The sequence below is a fragment of the Hipposideros armiger genome, unplaced genomic scaffold (assembly GCF_001890085.2).
Source record: "Hipposideros armiger isolate ML-2016 unplaced genomic scaffold, ASM189008v1 scaffold_40, whole genome shotgun sequence".
Lineage (NCBI taxonomy): Eukaryota > Metazoa > Chordata > Mammalia > Chiroptera > Hipposideridae > Hipposideros > Hipposideros armiger.
The window spans coordinates 4,785,486-4,807,802 of NW_017731390.1; the positions used below are offsets into that span (position 1 = coordinate 4,785,486).

At 43.3% G+C, this 22,317-nt stretch overlaps 2 protein-coding genes across 5 annotated transcripts in view; both read left to right on the plus strand.

Annotated features, from left to right (window-relative positions):
• Positions 1-6: 6 nt before the first annotated feature.
• MSL1 (MSL complex subunit 1) lies at positions 7-9,984 on the plus strand. 3 transcript variants are annotated; one of them, XM_019638845.1, is made up of 10 exons: positions 224-370; positions 895-990; positions 3,475-3,698; positions 4,678-5,063; positions 6,966-7,013; positions 7,468-7,532; positions 8,175-8,242; positions 8,652-8,776; positions 8,945-9,017; positions 9,433-9,984. In XM_019638845.1, the coding sequence occupies exons 3-10, from the start codon at positions 3,496-3,498 to the stop codon at positions 9,521-9,523; spliced, it is 1,059 nt and encodes a 352-aa protein (XP_019494390.1). In that variant the 5' UTR covers positions 224-370; positions 895-990; positions 3,475-3,495; the 3' UTR covers positions 9,524-9,984. The 3 variants fall into 3 exon arrangements, with proteins under 3 accessions (XP_019494388.1, XP_019494389.1, XP_019494390.1); XM_019638843.1 differs by having other exon boundaries at positions 7-990; XM_019638844.1 differs by lacking the exon at positions 6,966-7,013 and having other exon boundaries at positions 7-990.
• Positions 9,985-14,216: 4,232 nt separating this feature from the next.
• Positions 14,217-22,317, plus strand: part of CASC3 (CASC3 exon junction complex subunit) — a 19,249-nt gene continuing 11,148 nt past the window's right edge. For both annotated transcript variants that reach the window (XM_019638850.1, XM_019638851.1), the window contains exons 1-3: positions 14,217-14,597; positions 14,996-15,023; positions 15,353-15,390. In XM_019638850.1, coding sequence (XP_019494395.1) covers positions 14,367-14,597; positions 14,996-15,023; positions 15,353-15,390 — 297 coding nt within the window. In that variant the 5' untranslated portion in view covers positions 14,217-14,366. The remainder of the gene's footprint in view (positions 14,598-14,995; positions 15,024-15,352; positions 15,391-22,317) is intronic.

Sequence of the window (22,317 nt, forward strand, 5' to 3'; positions counted from 1 at the left end):
CCCATGGGCCGGCGGCGGGCCTCAGCCGCGGCCTCCACTTCTCCGCACGCCGGCGGGATGGCGCCCGGGTCCCGGAGGAGCCGCGCTAGCCTAGGCCTGCTGCCGAGCTGCTAAGGCGAGCCCGCCAAACTCCCCTCCCCCTCCTCCGTCCTCGACCCCCCGCACCTCACCCCTTCCCCACCCCCTCCTCTGTCTCGGTCCCCGGCGCTGCTCCGGACCACTATGACCATGAGATCCGCAGTGTTCAAGGCGGCCGCGGCCCCTGCCGGCGGCAACCCTGAGCAGCGACTGGACTACGAGCGGGCTGCGGCGCTGGGCGGGCCCGAGGACGAACCCGGGGCGGCCGAAGCCCACTTCCTCCCCCGGCACCGTAAGCTCAAGGAGCCGGGGCCCCCGCTGGCCTCTTCCCAGGGCGGGAGTCCCGCGCCCTCCCCAGCCGGCTGCGGCGGCAAGGGCCGGGGCTTGTTACTCCCGGCCGGGGCGGCCCCTGGGCAGCAGGAAGAGAGCTGGGGCGGCTCGGTGCCCTTGCCCTGTCCGCCCCCGGCCACCAAACAAGCGGGCATTGGGGGGGAGCCAGCGGCAGCCGGGGCTGGCTGCAGCCCCCGACCCAAGTATCAGGCGGTGCTGCCCATTCAGACGGGCTCTCTCGTGGCGGCGGCCAAAGAGCCTACGCCCTGGGCTGGGGACAAGGGTGGGGCGGCTCCCCCAGCTGCCACAGCCTCGGACTCTGCGGGACCCCCACCACTACCTCTGCCCGGGCCGCCACCCCTCGCGCCCACCGCCACCGCCGGGACCCTGGCGGCCAGCGAGGGCAGATGGAAGAGTATGAGGAAGAGCCCTCTCGGGGGTGGCGGCGGCTCGGGAGCCTCCAGTCAGGCCGCCTGCCTCAAACAGATCCTTCTGCTGCAATTGGACCTCATCGAGCAGCAGCAGCAGCAGCTGCAGGCCAAGGAAAAGGAGATCGAGGAGCTGAAGTCAGAGAGAGACACGGTACGGAAGAGGTTAATCTGCGTTCGGGACGAGGAGCGAGTTCTGCGCATGCTCAGGGGAAGGGGGGCTGTAGGAGGTTAAGGTATCCCTTGGTTAGGGGTAAGGAGGTTGGCCACCAGCAAAGGAGTATGTTAGGTGACGGGTCCTTGGGATCCAGGCTCACAGACACGTTGGGTTGGAGGGAAGGGTTAAAGGGCACCCTCCCAGGCGGAGGGGGAGGGGAGGGTTCAGGTGCCAAAGGGTTAATTTAAAATGACAGCCCCAGACTTGTGGGAAAGGCGTTTAGAGTGGGAAAAGACCTGATTTATGAGGGGTTGGAAATGAAAAGGTGGGATGCATATGTAATGGTTTTATGGAAGGGGTTAAATTAAAGAGCTTTTGCGTTAGAAATGCATTCTGGAGGAGGGAGACATAGCAGCTGTTGCTCTAACCACTGCTGTAGCATCTTTAGATAGGGTTAGGAGGCCTTTTAATTGGCAGAGAGGTAGAGGTGATTCACAGAGGAATCCTATTTTAATTTTCTTAAATTCTATTAAGAGGATCACTGCTTTTGATTTCAGACAGTTTTTAATAGGAATCTGTTCTAAAATCTGACCCACTGACCAAGCTCCCTTGTATAAGCATGGTGTTTAGAGGCTGGAAGGTTTTAAGGCATCAGGGGAAAGTAAGCTTATTAAATGTGTTAAGTAGAGCCCCCCCCCCAAAAAAAAATCTCTATTTTAGAATCTTAAGGTAGTAGGGAAGTCATTTATTATTTCTTTGTACTTCTGAGGAGCATGACTATATAAGCTTGTTTTTTATTGCTGCAGTAGCTAAGGGCACCTTAAGCATTGAAACATATTCCTTCAGATATTAGGAAAGCTGGTGATGGAGTATTACTGTGCTAGCATACCTTACAGCTGCCTAAAAATAAACATGGTTTCTACAATTGTGTTCAGGCTGCAGCAGTCTCTCTCTCTCTCTCTCTCTCTCTCTCTCTCTCTCTCTCTCTCTCTCTCTCTCTCTTGTTGTGTGTGCCAAGGGCTGAGCAAGGGAGCAGAAGGCTATTCATTTTGTTTGCTTTCCAAATGAATCGCATCAGGCAGCGGCTGTTTTATTGGAGAATACGTTTTGCAAGGTGGAATGGGGGCTGGGGCAGGTCTCATTAAAATATCTCAATAGTGTTGATTTGTGGAAGTTACTCAACATGGAGGTGGCACTGCTCAGCTACTGTACTGCAGTCTAGGGGTGTGATGGTACTGTAATTACAACACATCATATCCTTACATGGGGGTGGGGGGAGAAGGACCAGTGAAGGAAAAGAAATCAAGGAAATGTCACCCACAAACCATGGTTAAGTAATGTTAAGACTGTGAATCACAACAGAAGGAGATGAAATGAGAGTATGGCTGACAGGGGGGCTCTCTGCTGATTGAGGAGGTTTCTGCTCAGCTCCTGAGGTAATGGCCCCTTAGCAGACTTTCCTAGGCAGGAAAAGTGGGGTGAGTTAAGGATAGAGTGTCAGTCTGAACTTGGCATTCACTGCTTCTGTTGTGTATTGGAGTCTTTAGTGTTGCTTAAGCTTGTTTCTTTTCTTGCAGTTGTTGTTTGGCCTCTACTGAAATCTATGCAGCTAAGTAGATGTAATGAAGGCAACATTAATATTACTGTCTAGCTCAAATAAAATTCTTATTATAGGGTATAAGTGACACAGTTGGTACCTTTTCTCAGAACATTTTATTATGAAGTTTTCAGTGATAATAGACTTCTATTTTCTGTTTGATTATGTAGTTTCCCTTTAGAGTTAAGACTGTTTTTAATCAATATTTAAATAAATTGTGTAATTTTCTTCTGTTATCTCAAGTGCAAAGCAATATGCATATTTCATCATTGATGGGATTTATGGGTACTGGTTTCTATTATAATTCTTCCAAATTGAGTGTTCATTGCTTAAGTGGTATCCCCCAATCCCCCACCTCACACACCCCTTTCATATAACACTGCAATCCCTAGGGGCACTGTAACTATGAGTGTTTAATTCCTTCTCAATGTACTGTTTGGACTTTGCCCTTGTACATAGTGTTTTGGAGTGGAAATAGGAAGGATAGGATTTGGAGAACCCTAGGTCCTCCTAAAAGAACCTGAGGTTAATTTTGGAAACTCCCAAACTGACTTGGAGCCACATGGTAGCAGTAGAGACCATGCCATTTAAAAGGCATGTTGTGCCCCCTCCCAGTGAAGAGGATCTTCTTTTAGAAACATGAATTACAAATTCCCCCACATCCCTCCCCTACTAGGTTAGCCCCTAAAATTAAGCAGTGTACTTTCTCTTCTCTATTGTGTTTAAGGAAAACTATTTAGGTTAATGTCTACCTATTAAAAATAAGTTGAATTGCTATAGCCCATTGAGAGAGTTAGAAGACCATACTGATTCCTAAATGGGGCTAAGTACCTGCATTTAATTTTGTGTGTTTTAAGTCTACATTTTGCCAATCTCTCTTTTAGCTCCTTGCTCGGATTGAACGTATGGAAAGGCGGATGCAGTTGGTAAAGAAGGATAACGAGAAAGAAAGGCATAAGCTGTTTCAGGGCTATGAAACTGAAGAGAGAGAGGAAACGGAGCTATCTGAGAAAATTAAACTGGACTGCCAGCCGGAGCTTTCTGAGACATCCCAGACGCTGCCTCCCAAGCCTTTCTCATGTGGGCGGAGTGGAAAGGGACACAAAAGGTGTGCTGATAACTTCGTTACACTTTCTAAACATGATAAGGACACTTACTTCCAGTGACTAAGAGTAGAGGATTGGGACTTATGAATTAGTTCTAAAACAACCATATCCTGAGGTCTTAGGTGCTGAGAAACTATCTTGAAATATTCTTGTGCAGGCTATAAAAGTCGTTTAGGAACATTTTGGTCACAGTAGTAATTACAGAATGCAGAGTACATCATAAAGAGAATGAGCCACAAATGTGACAGCTGAGTTTCTTAAAGAAAACTATAGCAGTTCACTTCAAGTTAGGAAGTGTTAAATTCCTTCATTGTGCTAGGCACTGGAAGACATAAAAAAGTAAGATCTAACTGTCCTTAGACTCAAAGAGATTAATCTAGCTGTGAGGATGGCGTAAATTTTAAAAACTAAGAATTCAACTGCAATAAAATATGCAGATAGAAAACAGTGAAACAAACTAAGTTTTGTAAGATTCAAGGATATTAAAGATTATTCTGAGTTAGAATAGTGAAACTTTAAGGAGGAGATGGAGAAGTATAGAATTTAGGTTGGTAAAAAGGGAAGGACATGGCATTCTAGGAATGTGGTGTGGGTGGGTGGGTTTGGTGGGAGAAAGAAGAGCTAACAGATTGCAAAAAAAAGAAAGAAAGAAAAAGAAATAGAGATTGTTAACTAACATGGTATAGGATTCGGGGGAAAAATAAGAGACTGGCCTCTGGTTGACAGGAATGAAATAAGCCATAGTGTAGTGGCACCTGATATTGGCTAAAAGATCTTAAGCATGGAAACTCACTTGTTCAACAAACATTTACTAAGGGCCTATTATATGCACTGTTAAGCATAAAGCTGTTTCTGCTTATGACTGCCAGATGAACCCAGTTATTTAGATACCTGAATAGTTCTCTTGCCCCAAAATGAAATAAAATCAGATTTTATCTAAGAGTCAATAAATTGTATAATGTTTTCTTCCCAATCTAATAGGAAATCCCCATTTGGAAGTACAGAAAGAAAGATTCCTGTTAAAAAGCTGGCTCCTGAATTTTCAAAAGTCAAAACAAAAACTCCTAAGCACTCTCCCATTAAAGAGGAACCCTGTGGTTCCTTATCTGAAACTGTTTGTAAACGTGAATTGAGGAGCCAAGAAACTCCAGAAAAGCCCCGGTCTTCAGTGGACACCCCGCCAAGACTCTCCACTCCCCAGAAGGGACCCAGCACCCATCCCAAGGAGAAAGCCTTCTTAAGTGAGATAGAAGATTATTTGCCGTACCTTTCCACCACAGAAATGTATTTGTGTCGTTGGCACCAGCCTCCCCCATCACCGTTACCATTACGGGAATCCTCTCCAAAGAAGGAGGAGACTGTAGCAAGTAAGGCATAGAGAACACTTGCTCTTATACCCTAGTGGTGGCGGTCAAGCTAACAAGTGTGAAAATGCCCTTGGCATTTTTAAAAAGTGCAATCAATAAAGCAGAGTTCTGTCAAGAATGAGTAAGTTAACAGCCAGAGACAGACACTGTGCAGGCATTGCAAATAGATGGAATTACAGCAAAATGTGCTCAATGTATTTGCCTGCTTACAACACTGGGAGATGTGTTTGCCAGTAAGTTGCTCATCACAAGAGCACCAGACTTGGGGGTGTAATCTCTGGCAACTTGCATGCCCTCTGAAAGAAGGGTTTTCTGTGCTGTGAAATGCATAGAACTTATACTTTGCCATGCACGACTGTTCCTGCAATTGATACTGTGTGAAACCTGGGAGGGTGGTCTTTGGGTATTCTCAGGGGCCAATGGTAATTTTTGGGTTGGGGAGCCAGCTTGGGGTGGGGAATTTCACCTGGGCCTCCGCTCTAACTATATAAACATTTATCTGTATCTCTGTGTCCCGGTCTGGGGGGCAGGAGGAATCTGCCAAAGACCAACAGTCTTACTTTATCTTACTATACTTCACAAAGGTTCTAAATGTGAAGAGTTTACTTGGATTGCAGTAGCCCATTGGTTGTTCATATATTTAAATAAAATGGTCTACAAACTATTTTTCAAACAATAAGGACTATCTTGGGATATCTGAGCTGCTTGGGGAGGGTGTGGGGTGTGGGACCTTGGTCTTCATTCCCTTTTTTTCTTTATGGCTTCCACACAGAGATGCTCCCCTATCTCCTACATCAACCAGTAACTGCAATGTGCCTTCAATCGTGTAATGTTAGTTTATGACAGTCACTGTGGATGCTCAAGGGTGATGGTGGGGAAGCCGCCTTGGATAGAGCCGCGGCCCCGAGTTCCTACCACTGTGTCTTGCCTCAGCAGGGATGGGGATGGGAATCCATTCCAATAAGACAAAAGCATTCTCCAGGCTTTGTTTAGCTGTTCTGGTGACAAAATTAAGTGGGGAAGATAGATCACTCTTCTTAATTATCTAAAATTCATTAGGTCTCACACTTGCGTACATGAAATAGACCAGGATCCTGATCTAGGTTCAGGTTTTTTGTTGGTTCAGTCAGTTGAACAGGTTCATCCTTAATGGTTAACCTTCTTGCTGCCATAGCAATGCTGTCTAACAACTTAAGAGAAACCGTGAAGCAACTTCCCATCCGGGATTGGGAAATGGCTTGGTCCAGAGCTGTTCTGTGTGACTGGCTGTTTTTGAAAACTCGATCTGCCCTAGTACAGAAAATTCCAAACACCTCTGAGATTGTGGGCATAGCATACAGAAGGAGTCTGACTGAGGGGATCCCAGCCCTTTGAGGAGCCTGAGTTGTGAATAACGTGTGAATCCTTATTCTTGATGCCCTATCTCAAGAGAAGTCTCAATGGCTTGTTCTAAGGAAGCCAAAGTCTTTGTGCATGTTGTTCAGGCTGGACCAGCAAGGTAGTTTGTTTGGAGGGAGGAGGGAGCTGTTTAAGAAGACTACATATGTAAGTTTTGAGAACACTGATCTTTTATTTGAAAAATAGGGTCAACTTTTACTCACCTGCCATGTTCTGAGTTTAAGGTTTGATATCCTTGGCCATCAACTGTTGCAGGGAAACCACCCTAAATAATGAAGAAAAGAAGTCGTCTCAGTGTAAAAAAAAAAGTGGTGGGCTTATTTTCTTTTCTTTTGTCTGTTGTTCCCTTTTCCCCTCCCCCAGAGAGAAATTCTCAAAAGAACAACTCAAAAACACCAAAATGGCTTCCTAGTGAGAACTTCAGTGATGATCCTTTCCTCCATTTTGGGTATGGGCTTTTTTTCTTTTTACACTGAGATGATTCTTCTTTCCTGCATTATTTAGGGTGTCTGATGCCATCAAGTGTTGCAGGAGAAACTTCAGTCTTGGCTGGTGAGTAGAATAGGAATTGTGCTGGCTGGGCCTGGGGTGGGGGTTGGTGGGATGGTGGATGGTTGGGAGTTGCACTCCCCATCAGCTGGATGTGGGAGAGTGAGATTCCTTGGTGTATGATTACACTGTAGACTTCAAAATGACTACAAATTTCAGTTGTTTTTCAGGAACTGCAGTAGCATCCATTATATGAATTGTCAGGTATTGGCTTAGGGTTTTTTGTGATCCTGTGTTTGGCAGACTGCAATGGCATTTTAGGTTCTTTTATACCATAGCAAGGACACTGAATATATGGCTTCAGGTGAGGCCATAGAATGGATTCCTATCACTTGGTAACTTTGTCTTATCTGGGGAGAGACCTCTTGTCCTAGTGAATAGTAGTGTTGTATGACCTTGGATTTAAGGGTGGTTCCACCCCTCCTCCCTTTCTTTTTCTTTTTCTTTTTTTTTCCAGTTCCTTCTTGGAGGGACCATTCAGTAGAGCCTCTAAGGGACCCAAATCCTTCAGACCTTTTGGAGGTAGGTACCCAAAACCTGTCAGTGGAAGGGAGTGAGAGACAAAGTAGAAATGGGGGTATAACTTGAAATGTCATAATTGTATGGATGGGTTAAATAAAACTTTAAAGCCAGAAGGGTACTTGAGAGATTATCTAGTCAAACTCCTTTGTTGTATAGATGAGAAAACTGAGGTCCAGAGCGGTTAAGTGATTTATTGAAAAATAAATAGCTTGGGAGTGTTCGAAGCTAGATTTCATGTTAGGTAGAAAAGTTAGCATGTATCCTAAAGCAACAAAATTATGTATTCCAAACTCAGTTGACTCTTAAAAGTTTGATGCTTATTTTAAACTTGGACTCTTACAAAGTATGGAGGTAGGGAGGGTTTATAGCAGTCTCAAGGGGTGCTTCAGTTTGACGTGACTTGCACTTTGAAAAGTTATGCAAATGATTTTGAAATTCGGAGATTCTACAAGGGTGGGGGGTAGGGGAAGGAGTATGTGTTTTGTTGATTCTGTCACTAGGAGGTTTCCATAATATCCATAGAATTCACAGACTCAGGTGGGACCTGAAGGTGAGATTCTACCCTCCTGGAAGCTGGAAATGAGTTAGTATACGTGTATCATATGGTGACAAGTAGCTTATCAGCTGCTGCTCTTTACACAGAACCTGGATGACAGTGTGTTTTCGAAGCGACATGCAAAACTGGAGCTGGATGAGAAGAGAAGGAAAAGGTGAGGCTAGAGTTGTTCATCCCGGGAACAACTGAGCCCTAGGACCCTGACCTCTCATCCATGCTTGGAGAGTCCTGGAGCTCTTAATATTCTTAAATTAATGGCCGCCCAATGTTGAGTATCTTAGTTTGAAGTGGTAGCTATTGCAGGTAAAGATGTTTGGCTTCTTTTTCTTCGTGTATGCCCTTCCTCAGTTCCACTCTCTGTGGAACATCAACCCATGATTTGGACTGCTGGACCTAAACAGCTCTTCCCTAACCAGGCAGGCAGTTCTTTAACACTTCACCCCCCCAAACCCCCTACCCCCAAGAAGAGTCAGCAAAGATCTCCCTAGAATCTGGATTGTTTTTATAGAGCAGGTTTTTTAGTAATGTTGGGTTTGTTTGTTTGTCTGGTTTGTTTTTCCCAGATGGGATATTCAGAGGATCAGGGAACAAAGAATTTTACAGCGTCTACAACTCAGAATGTATAAAAAGAAAGGAATTCAGGAATCTGAGCCTGAGGTTACCTCATTTTTCCCTGAGCCAGATGATGGTAAGTTTTGTCTATCTAAAAGAGTAGATTTTTCAAAGAAGAAAAAGGGTGCAAGGCTCCAGGATACAACTTGCTGTGAATGAATGAACAGTATGTTGGAACAGGTATAGTTGCTAGACAGTTCCCATCTATGTCACTAACAAGGTCACATCTGGCTTTCTTCCATAGTTGAAAGTTTGATGATTACTCCCTTCTTGCCTGTTGTAGCATTTGGACGACCGTTACCAAAATTAACTCCACAGTAAGTATAAAGGGTTTTTGGTTTTTTTTCCCTCTGCCCTCTCAGGTAGTCTGCACTTCACCTCCCTTTCAGACTTCATGAAAGCCTAGATATAAGGTGGAACAGGTGGCTTAGGGATAGCCGTGGTTCTTTGACGGAAGTGAGGCTACCTGCATAACTATAATAGCTTTTGCAGTGAACGATTCCCAAGCCAGGAATTAGGAGGATTGCTCTTTGGGTTAGAAATAGTTCATTCATTCACTTTAATAGCACACTATTGCTCTGGCTTTGAGGCAGGAAAGACATTCCAGACTTGGGCCTTGGGAGCCAGGGCTAGGAATGGTGAGGGGCATAGTGTCTTTTTTGGAATTACTCTCATGTCCACCCTGAATCCCTGCTAGTCTTGGAAGTTCATTTCCTTATCCTTTTTTGCCAGGAATTTTGAGCTGCCCTGGTTGGATGAGCGTAGCCGATGCAGGTTGGAGATCCAGAAGAAGCAAACACCTCACCGGACGTGTAGGAAATAGCTGTGCTGGCAAGAACCTTCTGTCTTCAGATAGTTGTAGCATGCCATTCCCAGAGTGGCAGAGACCTGTATATGTGACCTATGTCCTCATGTATGTTGTCATTTGCTGATAATGCCCTTCCATACTCCCTTGATCTTGGTTTTGTTTTCGTCGCGCTGATTTCACAAAAACTCTTTCATTGGGCTAATTCTGAATTATAGAGGGTGATTGGGATATCTTTTCCCCTTTTGGGGAAGTGAGCTCTCAAGCTAAATCTCTAGGATGGCAGATTTGGAAGCTTCAGGGGTCTGCTTCTATACATTTGCCTGTTAAAGGGGTAAAAGGGTTCTTTCATTAGACTTGTGGAAGATAAAGCAACCCCTGCCTTTAGACCTGTGCCTGCATGGCACTCTTCTCGCCCTGGCATATCTTTCCATATAGTTTGAGTGTAGTGGTTTTTACCCTAAAACAAAACAAAAAAACATCACCATGAGCTAAAGGACCAGATGAGGAATAACAAGTGAAGTGATGAAGCAAGTCATCTTCACAGGGTAGAAAAGAGATTGGAGAGTTGGTAGATACATGTCTTAAAAGACAGTTGTTCTCTTAAAACTATTCTGTGATATAGCCATGTGCGAAGGAATATTGGCTGTGACTTATTTTCTTAGTTAATGGGTAACTGAATTTGTTACCCCACCCCTCAACATATAAAATCTTTGGAAAAGAGAATGGGGAGTGGTTAGTTTTGGATAAATTATGGCTCTAAACGAAAGCAGTTGACATTTGGGGATGGCATGCCAGAACCTGTATAGATGTCCTTGTGTCACATCACTTTGCAAGTATTCCTTAGTTGGACTTTATCCTTTTAGCTGAGCTCTTGGTGGTGGGATAGAGATTTAGGGAGGGTGGGGGGTTTATGTGGAAATATGTGCTTCCTTTGGCTGGCAAATGTCTACATCTTGAAACAAACAGATGTACCTAATGAGCTTCTCCATTCATTCTGTAAAAATAGATTTGTGTGTGTACCATCTTGGTCCCCCCACCCCACCCCACCCCTTTTGTTAAAAAAATGTCAAGACAGCACTCCAGGCCACTTTGGTCTCAGTTAAGATCCCTGTAACTATCTGGAAGGAAAATAGAGCCAAGACCTCTGGTCTTAAATATATAGGAATTGCCTTTCTTTAGTCTTCAGGACTATTGTGTGAAAACAAGTAGGGGTCTAATCTCCTAGAAGATAGGGGCTTTTATCCTTGAAGAGAATATGTCCCCAGATTATTAGCACTTTTAGAGGAGAAGCCAAGGTATGTAGGGTGTGTGGCCGGCCCATCAGCGGAGCGTGCGAGAATGGGATACCATTGTGGGAAGAAAAAAGTTCCTCAGGGGCCTCCCACTGCTACAGCTTTTTGTGAGATGTTGATCTGTGCTCCCTGGGTTTGACTTTTAAATTAATTATTCCGGCAGCACATGTAGTGTTCTTGGGTGATCTTGCTGCTCTTATTTCTCCTTCTGTGTGTGTGTGTGTCTATGGGTTTTCATTTGTAACTCCATCTGCTTAGGAGAGTGGGCTCTCCACAAGGGAACCTGCTGTGAACTTCACTGCAACAAGAATGTAGAGAAATAGGACTTATTCCACTAGGGGCTCTCATCTCACACCTTAAGGAGAGGAAGGAGAATTCTAGAAAAATTGGGCCAGATTTTCTTTGTTCTCCATTATTTTAATATGGCAAGCTGTTTGGCTTTCCTGCTCTGACCTATGTTATGTTTTTTTTTTTTTTTTAAGATTTTTATTGGGGAATTGGGGGAGGGGAACAGACAAGTTGCTATCCTTTTGTTCTTCAGTTTAGTTGCGGAGGACGTCTCTTCACTGGCCCATGTTGGTTATTATCATTGTGCTCTTCCCTGCTGAGGCAGATCGGTCGCCAGCCACTGGACGGCTGCTCATGGTGGCTCTTGGCAGCTCACCGCGGCTGCTGGCCGTTCACACTGGCTGCTGGCCACTCACAATAGCTTATGGCAGCCCACTGCAGCAGGGGCTGCAGTCTACGCCGTCGTTGGTGACTCACGGCAGTCCAGCTCCAGGTCGAGCTGTTGTTCACCATCTTAGCTATAGAGGGCTAGTGACATGTGGGATCCGAACCGGGGCCCTGCTGCTCAGAGCTGGCGTCCCAAGCCAACTCCTAACCAACGTGCCACTCGGCTGGCCCCTATGTTATGTTTCTTTATAATGTACCCCCAAAGAAAAAAAGACCAGTGTCTCTTTACTTTGTTCCTTGATTCCTCTCAGTTTCTTCTTGATTTTCAGCATTTGTTGGATTCCAAATTTGGATATGGGTTAGCAAATTAACGTTTTGCTTGTGCCCTACCCAGGGAACTCTCCAGATTCTGAACTTAAGCTAGACTAAGAGGAATCCATGAGGTGCTACCTGGCCAGACTTAAGTGGATTCTGTTTCCTTGGTTCTCACTCCACCTAGGACCCTTATTGTCCCCTCTTCTAGATCAGTTCTCCTTTGATTTGGATATGCTGAAGCTTGTTGAGAAGGAGGTTGGAGAGTAGATTAGCAAAGTTCCAAGAATGAAATTACAGTGTGTTAGAGTGTGGGGGGGAAAATTCGTTTTATTTTTTTCCCTACATGGGATACAACACTGTGAAATTCAATCTTTAACTGAAGGCCCTGCAGTTCTCCTAAAACATAGTTCTTTGTTTCTTTCTTTAACAAAGTTTAAGCTAGTGTTAATAAATTAAAAAGAGAAATTGCTTGTCTGTCCACTTCAGCTTTGTTTTAAGCCCATTTCATATTGTTGTCTGTGTTGTAATTCATACTTTTGATACCATTTCTGATGTGTAAAATTGGTTGTCTTGTAAATATCTTATAAAGAGTTCAATTGTAAATAAACTATTGTGGCTGTTAATTTTTGAACTTCTGCTTCGATTTATTTTATCGGGAAGCATCAAACAATTCTGCTTGTAGATTTCAAAAGATTAGGAAAAAATCCATTTCACAAAATACAAAACATACCATTTTCCCTTTTATATAAGGAATGCATTTACATTTGTGTATGAGCACAATGTACTCATATGTTTCATCCCTCTTTGTCCTGTGTTCTTCCTTACACATATTGGCAACTTTAAAAACGAGATTATAAGATAGGATTCTTGGTGCCTGGTATCTAAATTAATAAAACCTCAAAGTTGGAAAGGCCTTAGCGGTCATCTAGTCTGACCTCTAATACATGATTTCCCCTTGATAACATTCCAGACAAATGAAGTCCAGATTCTGTTCCAACATTTTAGGTGTTTTTCCTATACATTTTTTTTCTAAATGTTAGAAAATTCTTCCTTGTTGACAAAATCTTAACTTCTTATAATTCAAACCCATCAGTTCTCGCTTTGCCTTCCAGAATGAAGAAAAAAGATCAACTCTTTCTTTTCCTCATAGTCCCCTGATTTAAAGATTCCTGTGGCTATCCCAACTCCTCTCTTCATGGTAAACACTCAGAGATATTACACTTGTTCCTCAAAAGAAAGGATTTTGAATTTTTCAGTTCCCTCTCTATGAGTGAACAATTCGCTCATGTCCATTTAAAAATTGAACCCAGACCAAATAACTGAAAGGCAAAGTGGCCGACAATCACTTTCCTTATTTAGACACTAAACTTGGCAGCCTCATTTGCATCAATTTACCTTGTGATCAATAAGAGCCTCCAGGTTTTTTTGTTTGTTTTTTTTCCTTTTTAAACACTAAATCATACATCTTCCATTTTGAACTTGGGCAGTTGGTTTTTGGAGCTGGATTTACAAGTCGTCACATTTGGCCACTTGTTTAACCAGTTGAGATCTGTTTGGATCCTGATTCTATCTCTGAAGGCATTCCAAATGCCTTCTAGTTTCATATTGTCTATAAATTTGATAAGCATCAGGATCCTTAACCGTATATAATTTGTAAAAATATTTCACATGACAGCATCTTGTACTGTGCCATAGTGACCTTTCTGTTTAATGTGCACTCCTGAAGGTGCACTGACAACTTAGCTCACACATCTTGTATGTCCTTATTATAGTCCAAAGAAATTATATTTTTTTCATTGCTGAGAAATGCCTTGTCAAAATTAAGGCATTCCCTCATCTACTCATCGGGTAACCCTTAACAAGAAGGAAATTATGTCAATATACTGAACCAACAGGTTCCTATGATCATCTCTTTTTAAATGGGTTCTAAAAATCTTAAGAGTAGCATCATTCCAGCCTGCACTTTGGGGGAAGTGATGGTTGGGATGGGAAAGACACATGAAAAGGGAAGAGGAAATGAGAACTCGGGGAAAATGCTGCGACACTAAGTCCTCGGGCTTCACTGCAGACAACTGGTTTCTCCTTTGCCCTTTAGCTTAAAATGGGATGGTGTGGCAAATCTGATGCAGCACACAGGCTTTAGAGGTTTACCTTGATTCGTGATTTTACAAAACAAGTGGAGTAAAATGATTTGCTTCAAATGTAGGCAGAAACGAGAAATGGAAAAAGGAAACCATGAAACAGCTCCAATGGCGCAGTGAAGTTATGACAGGTCGACGCCTTCCACTGGGAAAGCTCAAGATGGCCGGGTGAGGAGCCGAAAGACGCTGCCAAACACAGCTCCCCTCGCCCGGGGCCTAGCCAGGGGAAGTCAGGGGGCGCGCCACGCCCCCTCACGTCACCGACTTACGTAATCCCGCTCTCCCACAAACGTGCCGCAGAGCGCCAGCCCCGCTCTATATGCGGGGCGGTCAGCGCCGCACGTGAAGCATGCTGGGAATAGCTCTCTAGCCTCCCGGCAGTCCCTGCGACGGGCGTACGTAAGGAGCAGGCTGGCGGCGGCCGTTCTCCGTAAGATGGCGGACCGGCGGCGACAGCGCGCTTCGCAGGATACCGAGGACGAAGAGTCTGGTGCTTCCGGCTCAGACAGCGGAGGTTCCCCGGCGCGGGGCGGCGGGAGCTGCAGCGGTAGCGCTGGAGGTGGCGGCAGCGGCTCTCTGCCTTCCCAGCGCGGAGGCCGAGCCGGGGCCCTTCATCTGCGACGGGTGGAGAGCGGGGGTGCCAAGAGCGCTGAAGAGTCCGAGTGTGTGAGTGCGCACGGGCGGGGCGGGCCGGGCAGGTGGCGTCCCGGCCTGGAGGCGGGGTGTAGGTGATGATCGGAGACTGGAAGTTGATGGTAGTTGCTGGGGCATATTATGTTGGGAGTAGAGGACAGCTATCCCAGTGCGGTTTGCATTCGGAACCCCAAGGGAAAGGGGGGAGGGGTTGGGGGGTTCCTGCGAGGGGTGCAGAGCGCTGCAGATGGACAGCCAATGTTTATTGAGAAATTGAGGCTAGAGGTGAAGAGAACGGACCTCCCCCCTCGGATGCTACTTGTTGAAGATGTACCGTTCCTTATCTCCCTTTTCAACCGTTTTTGCGTTGTCTTCAGCTCTCTGCCCCCTGGAAATAACAGAACTAACCCATGACTTCTCCTTTTCTTTAGGAGAGTGAAGATGGCATCGAAGGCGATGGTGAGTAACGTCATGAGTTTTTTGCCCAAAAACACAGGTCACCTTTTTCCAGCAATTGACATCCTCTTAGACTGTTATGGATTTGGGGGAGTTTGATACAGAGTGGCCCTTTGTGCTTAGTGCTTAAGAGCTATATTTTAGCAGTATGATCTTGGGCAAGTCACTCTTTGAGCCTGTTGCCTATTGGAATAGGGAACTACAATTTTACCTATCTCATAGGTTGATGTCAGAATTAAATGAGATTTTTTAGCCTGATCCACAGCAAGAAGTCAAGAAATATAATAATTTCTGCTGCATTTTTTTCTTTACATATTTCTGTTTTGTTTCAGCTGTTCTCTCAGATTATGAAAGTGCAGAAGACTCAGAAGTGAGTACAGGGGGTTCTTTTTCTTTTGGTGTAGGTTGGGAAATTATTTTGAAAACATGTACACACCTGTGATTCAAAAGTACTGTGACTGACTTGTTATTTTTCTTGTGCACTCTTCATTTATGCTTCTGAAAAACTGTTAACAAAGTCCTTGTTTAGTAAGAGTGAGGGAAACTTGGTGTAAGCCTCTTTAGGCCACACGTGTTACACTCTTAGTAGTTGGCTTTTCACACTATCTGAAGAAAATAAGGTTCTAAATAAGAGAATGAGAACATTCTGAAGCCTTTCACAGGCCATTTGACAGTTCATTTTATGCTGGCTAGGTAGTGAAGCCAACCAGTTGGGTTTTGTTTGTTTTGTTTTTTTAAGTGTATCTGAAGACCTTGAAAGGGCAGAATTCAGAGTGGTTTTTGTCAGAAACATTCTTCAGTTTATAGATGGGGTTTTTGTTTCAGTTTATAGACAAGGTTTTTGTCAGAAACATCCTTCAGTTTATAGATGGGGCTTAGGTTTCCTTAAGCCAAGCTTTTGCGAGTTTACTTGTTTTGATTGAATAAACTACAAGAGATGCCGTTAGAATGGCTGTTTCCTGGGGTTGTTGAATAGAGTCCTGAGTTCTGGATTTGGGTCATTGGGTTATACACGAGAGGAATTGGATTATGGATCAAAAGTTCATTCTATAAATTTTAAAGAACTGTCACTACATGTTAGACTTTCCGTTAAGCCCTAGAGATGCAACAGTGAACACTATGACAAAATTCCTAAATTTAGGAATTTTACGACTTAGTCAGGAAGTCAGACAAGCATTCAGGAAGTCATAGGAATTGGTGACAACCGTTGGAGGATAGGGTTAAATAGGGCGTTAATGGCTGGGTACTGAATGCATCTTAGGCAGTCAGGAAAGAATAAATGGGAGTTAGCCAGGCAAACCATGTTCTAGGCCAGGGTTCGGCAAACTTTTGAGTCGGAAGAGCCAATCCTGTCCCTTGAAGTTTTGCGAGACCTATAAAACAAATGAAATCACCATTAGGTGAATAATATCCTTTAAAATTTTTGTAAATGAAACTATGATAGTTTTATTTTCATTTTCAATTTTACTTCAGAGCCACATGTACGTACCCAAAGATCCGCATATAGCTCGCGAGCCGCAGTTTGCTGACCCCTGTTCTAGGCAGAGGGAACAACAGGTGCGAAAGCCCAGAGACATGAGAGAAGATTGACTGAGAACTTGAAAGTGTGACTGGAACATTGTTGGGACAGGATGGATACCAGAAATAAAGGCAAATTAGTGATCAGGGACCAGATCATGAAGAGGCTTACTTGTTTCTTCTCAGAGCATGTTAAGTACATGCTCTGTGCCAGGAGTTGTACTAGGCACTGGAATAAAAGACAGACATGGTTCTACCCTCGTGGAATTTACATTTTTGTTCAGAAGAGGAATATAGATAAGTAATAATTACCACGTTTGGCAAGTGCCATGATCCCATTTGGAAACATAGGATGCTTTGGGAGCACAGAGCAGGGGCAACTAGCTGGATTTAGGGTGTTTGGAAACGCCTAGAGGCTAGGATGTTAAAATAGAGACCTGAAGGATGAGTAGGAGAACCAGGCATAGCTTTCTAAGCAGAGGGAACACCGTCTGGGAAGGTCTAGAAGGAGTGGACTGCATGATGAGTTGGAGGATGTGAAAAGTTAGTATGACTGAGTGGTAAGGGATGAGTCCGGGTCTAAATCTTAAAGTAACTTATAAGTAAGACAGGTTAAAAAGTATTTGAATTTTATTCTAAGGAAGTGAAAAAACATAACAGGGTTTTAAGCAAGAGTAGGTTATGATTAGACTTAACTTTCAAAGCACTGTTTGTCAGATCTAAGGAACACCTGCATGAGAAAATTCAGTTGGCCAGTCCTCTTGAAACAGACTCTTCAGAGGGAGGGAAGACTGAGACATTTATGTGTTAAGATTCCAGGTTGATGCTTACGCACAGTAAAATTTGAGAATTTTTATAACAATTATTTTGTCTGCAGTAGGGAGAGTTGATCCGAGGGCAGCAAGATTTGAGACAGAAATGCTAGTTAAAAAAGCTATTGTGGAAGTCTAGGCAAGCAGTGAGTTTGGCATGGAGTGGAATGGTAGCAGTGAAAATAGAACTGGACAGAACTAAAAGTTATTTCAGTTTTGGAATTGACAGAATATGATGACTTTTACTTTCTCTGAAGTCTGTGAAGTTATCTGCAAAGAGTAAAAGGGAGGTGAGAGGTTTTGGGGTGAGGAATGTTTGGAGCAGTCAGTAGAGAATAGAAACATTGGAAAGACTGCTATGTAGTTTGGAGTTTTCAGTGAGGTTTGGTGATTGAATTTATAGCAACATTATTCTGTATGTACATGAGTTTGGATGTTATCCTAATAGCAAGGAAAGAAAGGCTACTGAAGGCTTAAGTGTGGCGGATGAATTGTGGATGAGGCAAGACTGGAGGCAGGGAGAGCTGTTCAGAGGTTGTTAAGATAGTCCAAGGAACACGATGGGGCCCTATAGAAGGGACATACATGGCAATGGTACTGGCAAGATGTAGACAGATTTGAGAGATTTAGGTGGTACTTACTAACAGAACTTCTTGATTGATTGAATATGAAGCCTACATTAAGAAGGAGTCAGAGGGATGCCCAGGCTGGTGAATGGTGTTATTTACTAAGAATGGGACCATAGGAGGAGGAGGTTTCAGGAAGGACAGTAGTGGGTTAAATTTTGGATGTTTTGGGATTGAGGAACCTGTGGTAGTCACCAGCCAAAAATGGCTATTTAAATTTAAATTAATTAAAGTTAAGTTAAAACTTCAGTTTCTCAGTTGGAATAGCTACATTTTACGTACTCATTAGCCACGTATGGCTAGTGGGTGCTGTGTTGGACAGCACACACAAAAACACTATGGGATTGTGCTGGTCTAGATTAGAGAAAAAGATTTTATATCCCGACTTTCATAGTGCTCTGTTACACGCTTGCATTTCTTGTTGGGTATTAACTGTGTATACCTAGACATTACAGTTTTGTCTTGCCTATTTCTTAAAATTTGATCTGTCTCTTAGTCTACAGGTTAGTTTTTCATCCTTTTCTTTTCCTTACAATTTATCTGTTGAAAATATTCTGGTGGTTGTTCACTTATGGTCCAATTCAATGTGTTTCCACTGTCCTTTGTATTTCTTGCAAATTGGTATTTTCAGATTAATGGAAACACATGTTAACCCAAGATTTTATCTTGAGCCAAACTGATGATCACCTAATTTTCTTTCCCTTACAAGTTACTTGCTGTTTTTAGATATACTCAGGATATTTTCTGTAAGGTCCAGTAATTCTATTAGAATTTGTCTCGGTGTTGATCATTGTAGGTCAGTGTTCACAGATAGATGTGCTCTGCAGTATATCAGAGAACTCCTAAATATTTGTCTGTCTTCAATATTTTACCCTTTCTAATCCTTTTTATCTTTTTATTTCTTTTTGATTTTAAATACTTATTTTTCACTTTTTATTTCTCTTATGGCATTACTGTTGTATTCACTTTTGTGTTTTTAGTTGATACTATATTTGAAATGATTTTTTTTCTTTAATTTCCAATACCTTCCTGAGTTCTTTAATTTCATTTTTGAATTTTTCGAATTCTCACTGATGTTCTTTCATGCCTCATGTAATTTTCGTAATGTCTTTTTAGCGCATTTGGAAATAAAAAGTTACAACTTTGATTTGATATGTGCATGTCTTTTGGCATGCTTTCATTGTCTGTAGAAATATTATTCTACTTATTTTTTTTCCTTATAATAAGTTTATATGGTATTTGACCTCTGTATTTTTCTGTTTTTGATTTTTATGTAAAATTAGTTTACCTAATCTTTTAGAAGTAACTCAGAATAGCTTTTTCTAGCTCCACAGAGCTCCCTCTTCTGTTGTTTTCCTGCAGTGTTAAGAATATATAATGGCTTGCTTCCTGAGATTTCCTGCTTTTGTTCCCCTCCCTAACTTGTTTTGTACCTTCTCTTTCATTCATTCCGTTTATCCCTCTTCCTCTCAGTAGTTTCTCTTCAGTGTTGGGACCCTATCCTAGAAAGGATCCCTGGTAGCCAGGTCAGTTTTCAAGATTTCATAAGGGTTAGCCTGCTCTAGTCCCATTCAGACCTTCTTGTTGCAGGATCCTTCTGCTCACGTGCTACTAGAAACAGGAAACTCTTGCCGAGTTTCAACTGTTGTTCTCAGTTTTGCTTTTCATTGGCTGCCTGTTGATTATTTCAGGGTTCTCCTGTTCTCAGATCCATTTACTGCTCTCTGCTTTCTCTGTCATTGACACCAATCTGATGCAAGTCTTAATGGCTGTTGGTGCTTTGTTCTTATGTGCTTATATTTTGGGGTCTTAGGGATACCTTATGACCTAGTTTTATTGTAAATGTCAAAGGGTTTTGATTTTGCCGTCTAGAAGCTCTCATTTCATGTGGAGATTTGAAGACATCAAAAACTATGCTACTGCCTTTTTCCCAGAATCTTTCAAAAAAAAAATTATAAAGAAACTTGACTATGAAGGGGAGGCTAGAGAGATGGTAGCTGGAAAGAAGCCAATGAGGTTACGAGAGGGTTTGGTGGGTATTTTTTAAAGTTGGAGAATAAAGATTGAAGGGATGAGTAGAAAGGGAAAGAAAAGGGAGGGTAGGTAATGAATGTACTGGTGTTCTTGACTGAGTATGGGAGAAATAGGAACCAGACAAGGGAAACATCTTCCAATGTCATCACAGAGAGGTGGGAAGGAAAGGTGTGTAGGGGAAGAAGCTGGTGTGCCCTTCTGTGTTTTGTTTTCTTTGTGAAACAGAAGGAAAGACTTGGAGAAGGAGGTTGGTGGAGGAGTGAGGTAGGAGTTTGAGACTCCTAAAGGAGGTTTGAGTAGCTGAGGTTGGAGGTGGCACGGATATGTGAAGTTATCTTAACTCTTTCAGTGATAGTCAGTAGTCTGGTTACAGGCCTAGAGAAAGGAGACATTTGAGTTGATCCGGCCTTGGGCACAAGAGAGAGGTAAGAGAATTGAGAGTGCTATTAAGGAGTGATTGAAATGAATGGAATCTAGAGAGAGGGAAAAGTAAATGTGGGAAAGGACTGATAGGGAGAAGGTGGGGAGGCCAAGGGAGTTGATATCTCAAGTTGTAGATGAGAGGCTAAGGGAAAACTCGATAAGAACAGGAATATTAGGGTTTCTTAAAAAAACACCTCCATTGACATATTTACGTATCATACAGTTCATCCCTTGAAAGTGTACAATTCTATAGTTTTTAGTATATTCACAGATACGTTCAGCTGTTACCAGAGTTTCGGAGCATTCTCATCACCTCAGAAAGAAACCCTTAGGTATCACCACCCGCCCCAGTTCTTTCATCCTCATCCCTCCCAGCCCCAAGCAACCACAAATCTTTCTGCGTCTAGAGATTTCCCTGTTTCGAGAGGCCTTTCATGTGAATGGAATCATGTAATACGTGGACTCTTGTGAGTGGCTTCTTTCGCTTAGCATAATATTTCCAAATTGTATGTACCTGTACTTCATCCCTTTTTATGGCTGAATAATATTCCATTGTATGGATGTACCCCATTTTGTTCATCCATTCATCCATTGATAGACATTTGAGTTTCTATTTTTTTTGTTATTATGAATAATGCTACTATAACATTAGAAGTTTTTGTGTGGATATGTTTTCATTTCTCTTGGGGATGTTCCTAGGAATAGAATCACTGAGTCATGTGGTAACTGTTTAATCATTTGAGGAGCTGCCAAACTGTTTTCTAAAGCAGCTACACCAGTTTACATTCTCAAAAGCAGTGTGTGGGGATTCCAATTTCCCCACATACTCAACAGCACTTGTTATTGTTTGTTTTTTTTATTCTAGCCATCCTAGTAGGTATGAAATGGTATCTCCTTTTGATTTGCATTTCCCTGACGACTAATGATGGTGAGCATTTTTGTCTTGTGCTTATCAGCCATTTGCATATCTTCCTTGGAGAAATGGCTATTCAGACACTTTGTCCATTTTTAAATTGGGTTGTCTTTTTTCGTTTGTTTGTTTTTTAAGATTTTATTGGGGAATTGGGGGAGGGGAACAGTGTTGGGGAATTGGGGAGGGGGACCAGCCAAGTTGTTGTTTTCAGTCTTCGTTGTGGAGGGCGCCAGTCTCCATCTGGCTTCCCATCAGCATCTCGTGGCCTCTTAAGCTCAAGGTGCTGTGTTCAATCTTAGTTGCGGGTGGGCAAAGCCACCATCCGATGCGGGAGTTGAACCAGCAGCCTTGTTGTTAAAAGTGCATGCCCTATCCACTGAGCCATCCGTGCGGCAGCTCAGCTCCAGGTGCTGAATTCAGTCTTAGCTGCTTGTGGGCATAGTCACCATCCCATGCGGGAGTCAAACCCAGCAGACTTGTTGTTAAGAGCACATACACTATCCACTGAGCCATCCCGGCGGCAGCTCAGCTCAGGGTGCCAAGTTCAGTCTTAGTTGCGGGTGGGCGTAGCCCACAGTGGAACAGGCAATCTTGTTGTTACACCAGCTGAGCCATCCTGCCACCTATTGGCAGCTCAGCGACAGCTCAGCTCGGGTGCAGCATCACTGGCCCATGTGGGAATCACACCAGCGGCCCTGTTGCTCAGAGCTCGCACTCTTAAGCCAACTCTTAACCAACTGAGCCACTCAGCTGGCCCGGGTTGTCTTCTTGTTGAGTTTTAAGAGTTCTTTGAATAGTCTGGATACGAGGTATGATCAAACAATACGGTGAATGTTTAAATGAAAAAAAAATTCAATATAGTAAAAAACTCATTGCCATTAATCCACCTCAAAATACTCCCCCTCTCTTCGAACACACTTATTCCATCATTCTTGCCACTTTCTGAAGCAGTTCTGGAAGTCCTCTTTTGT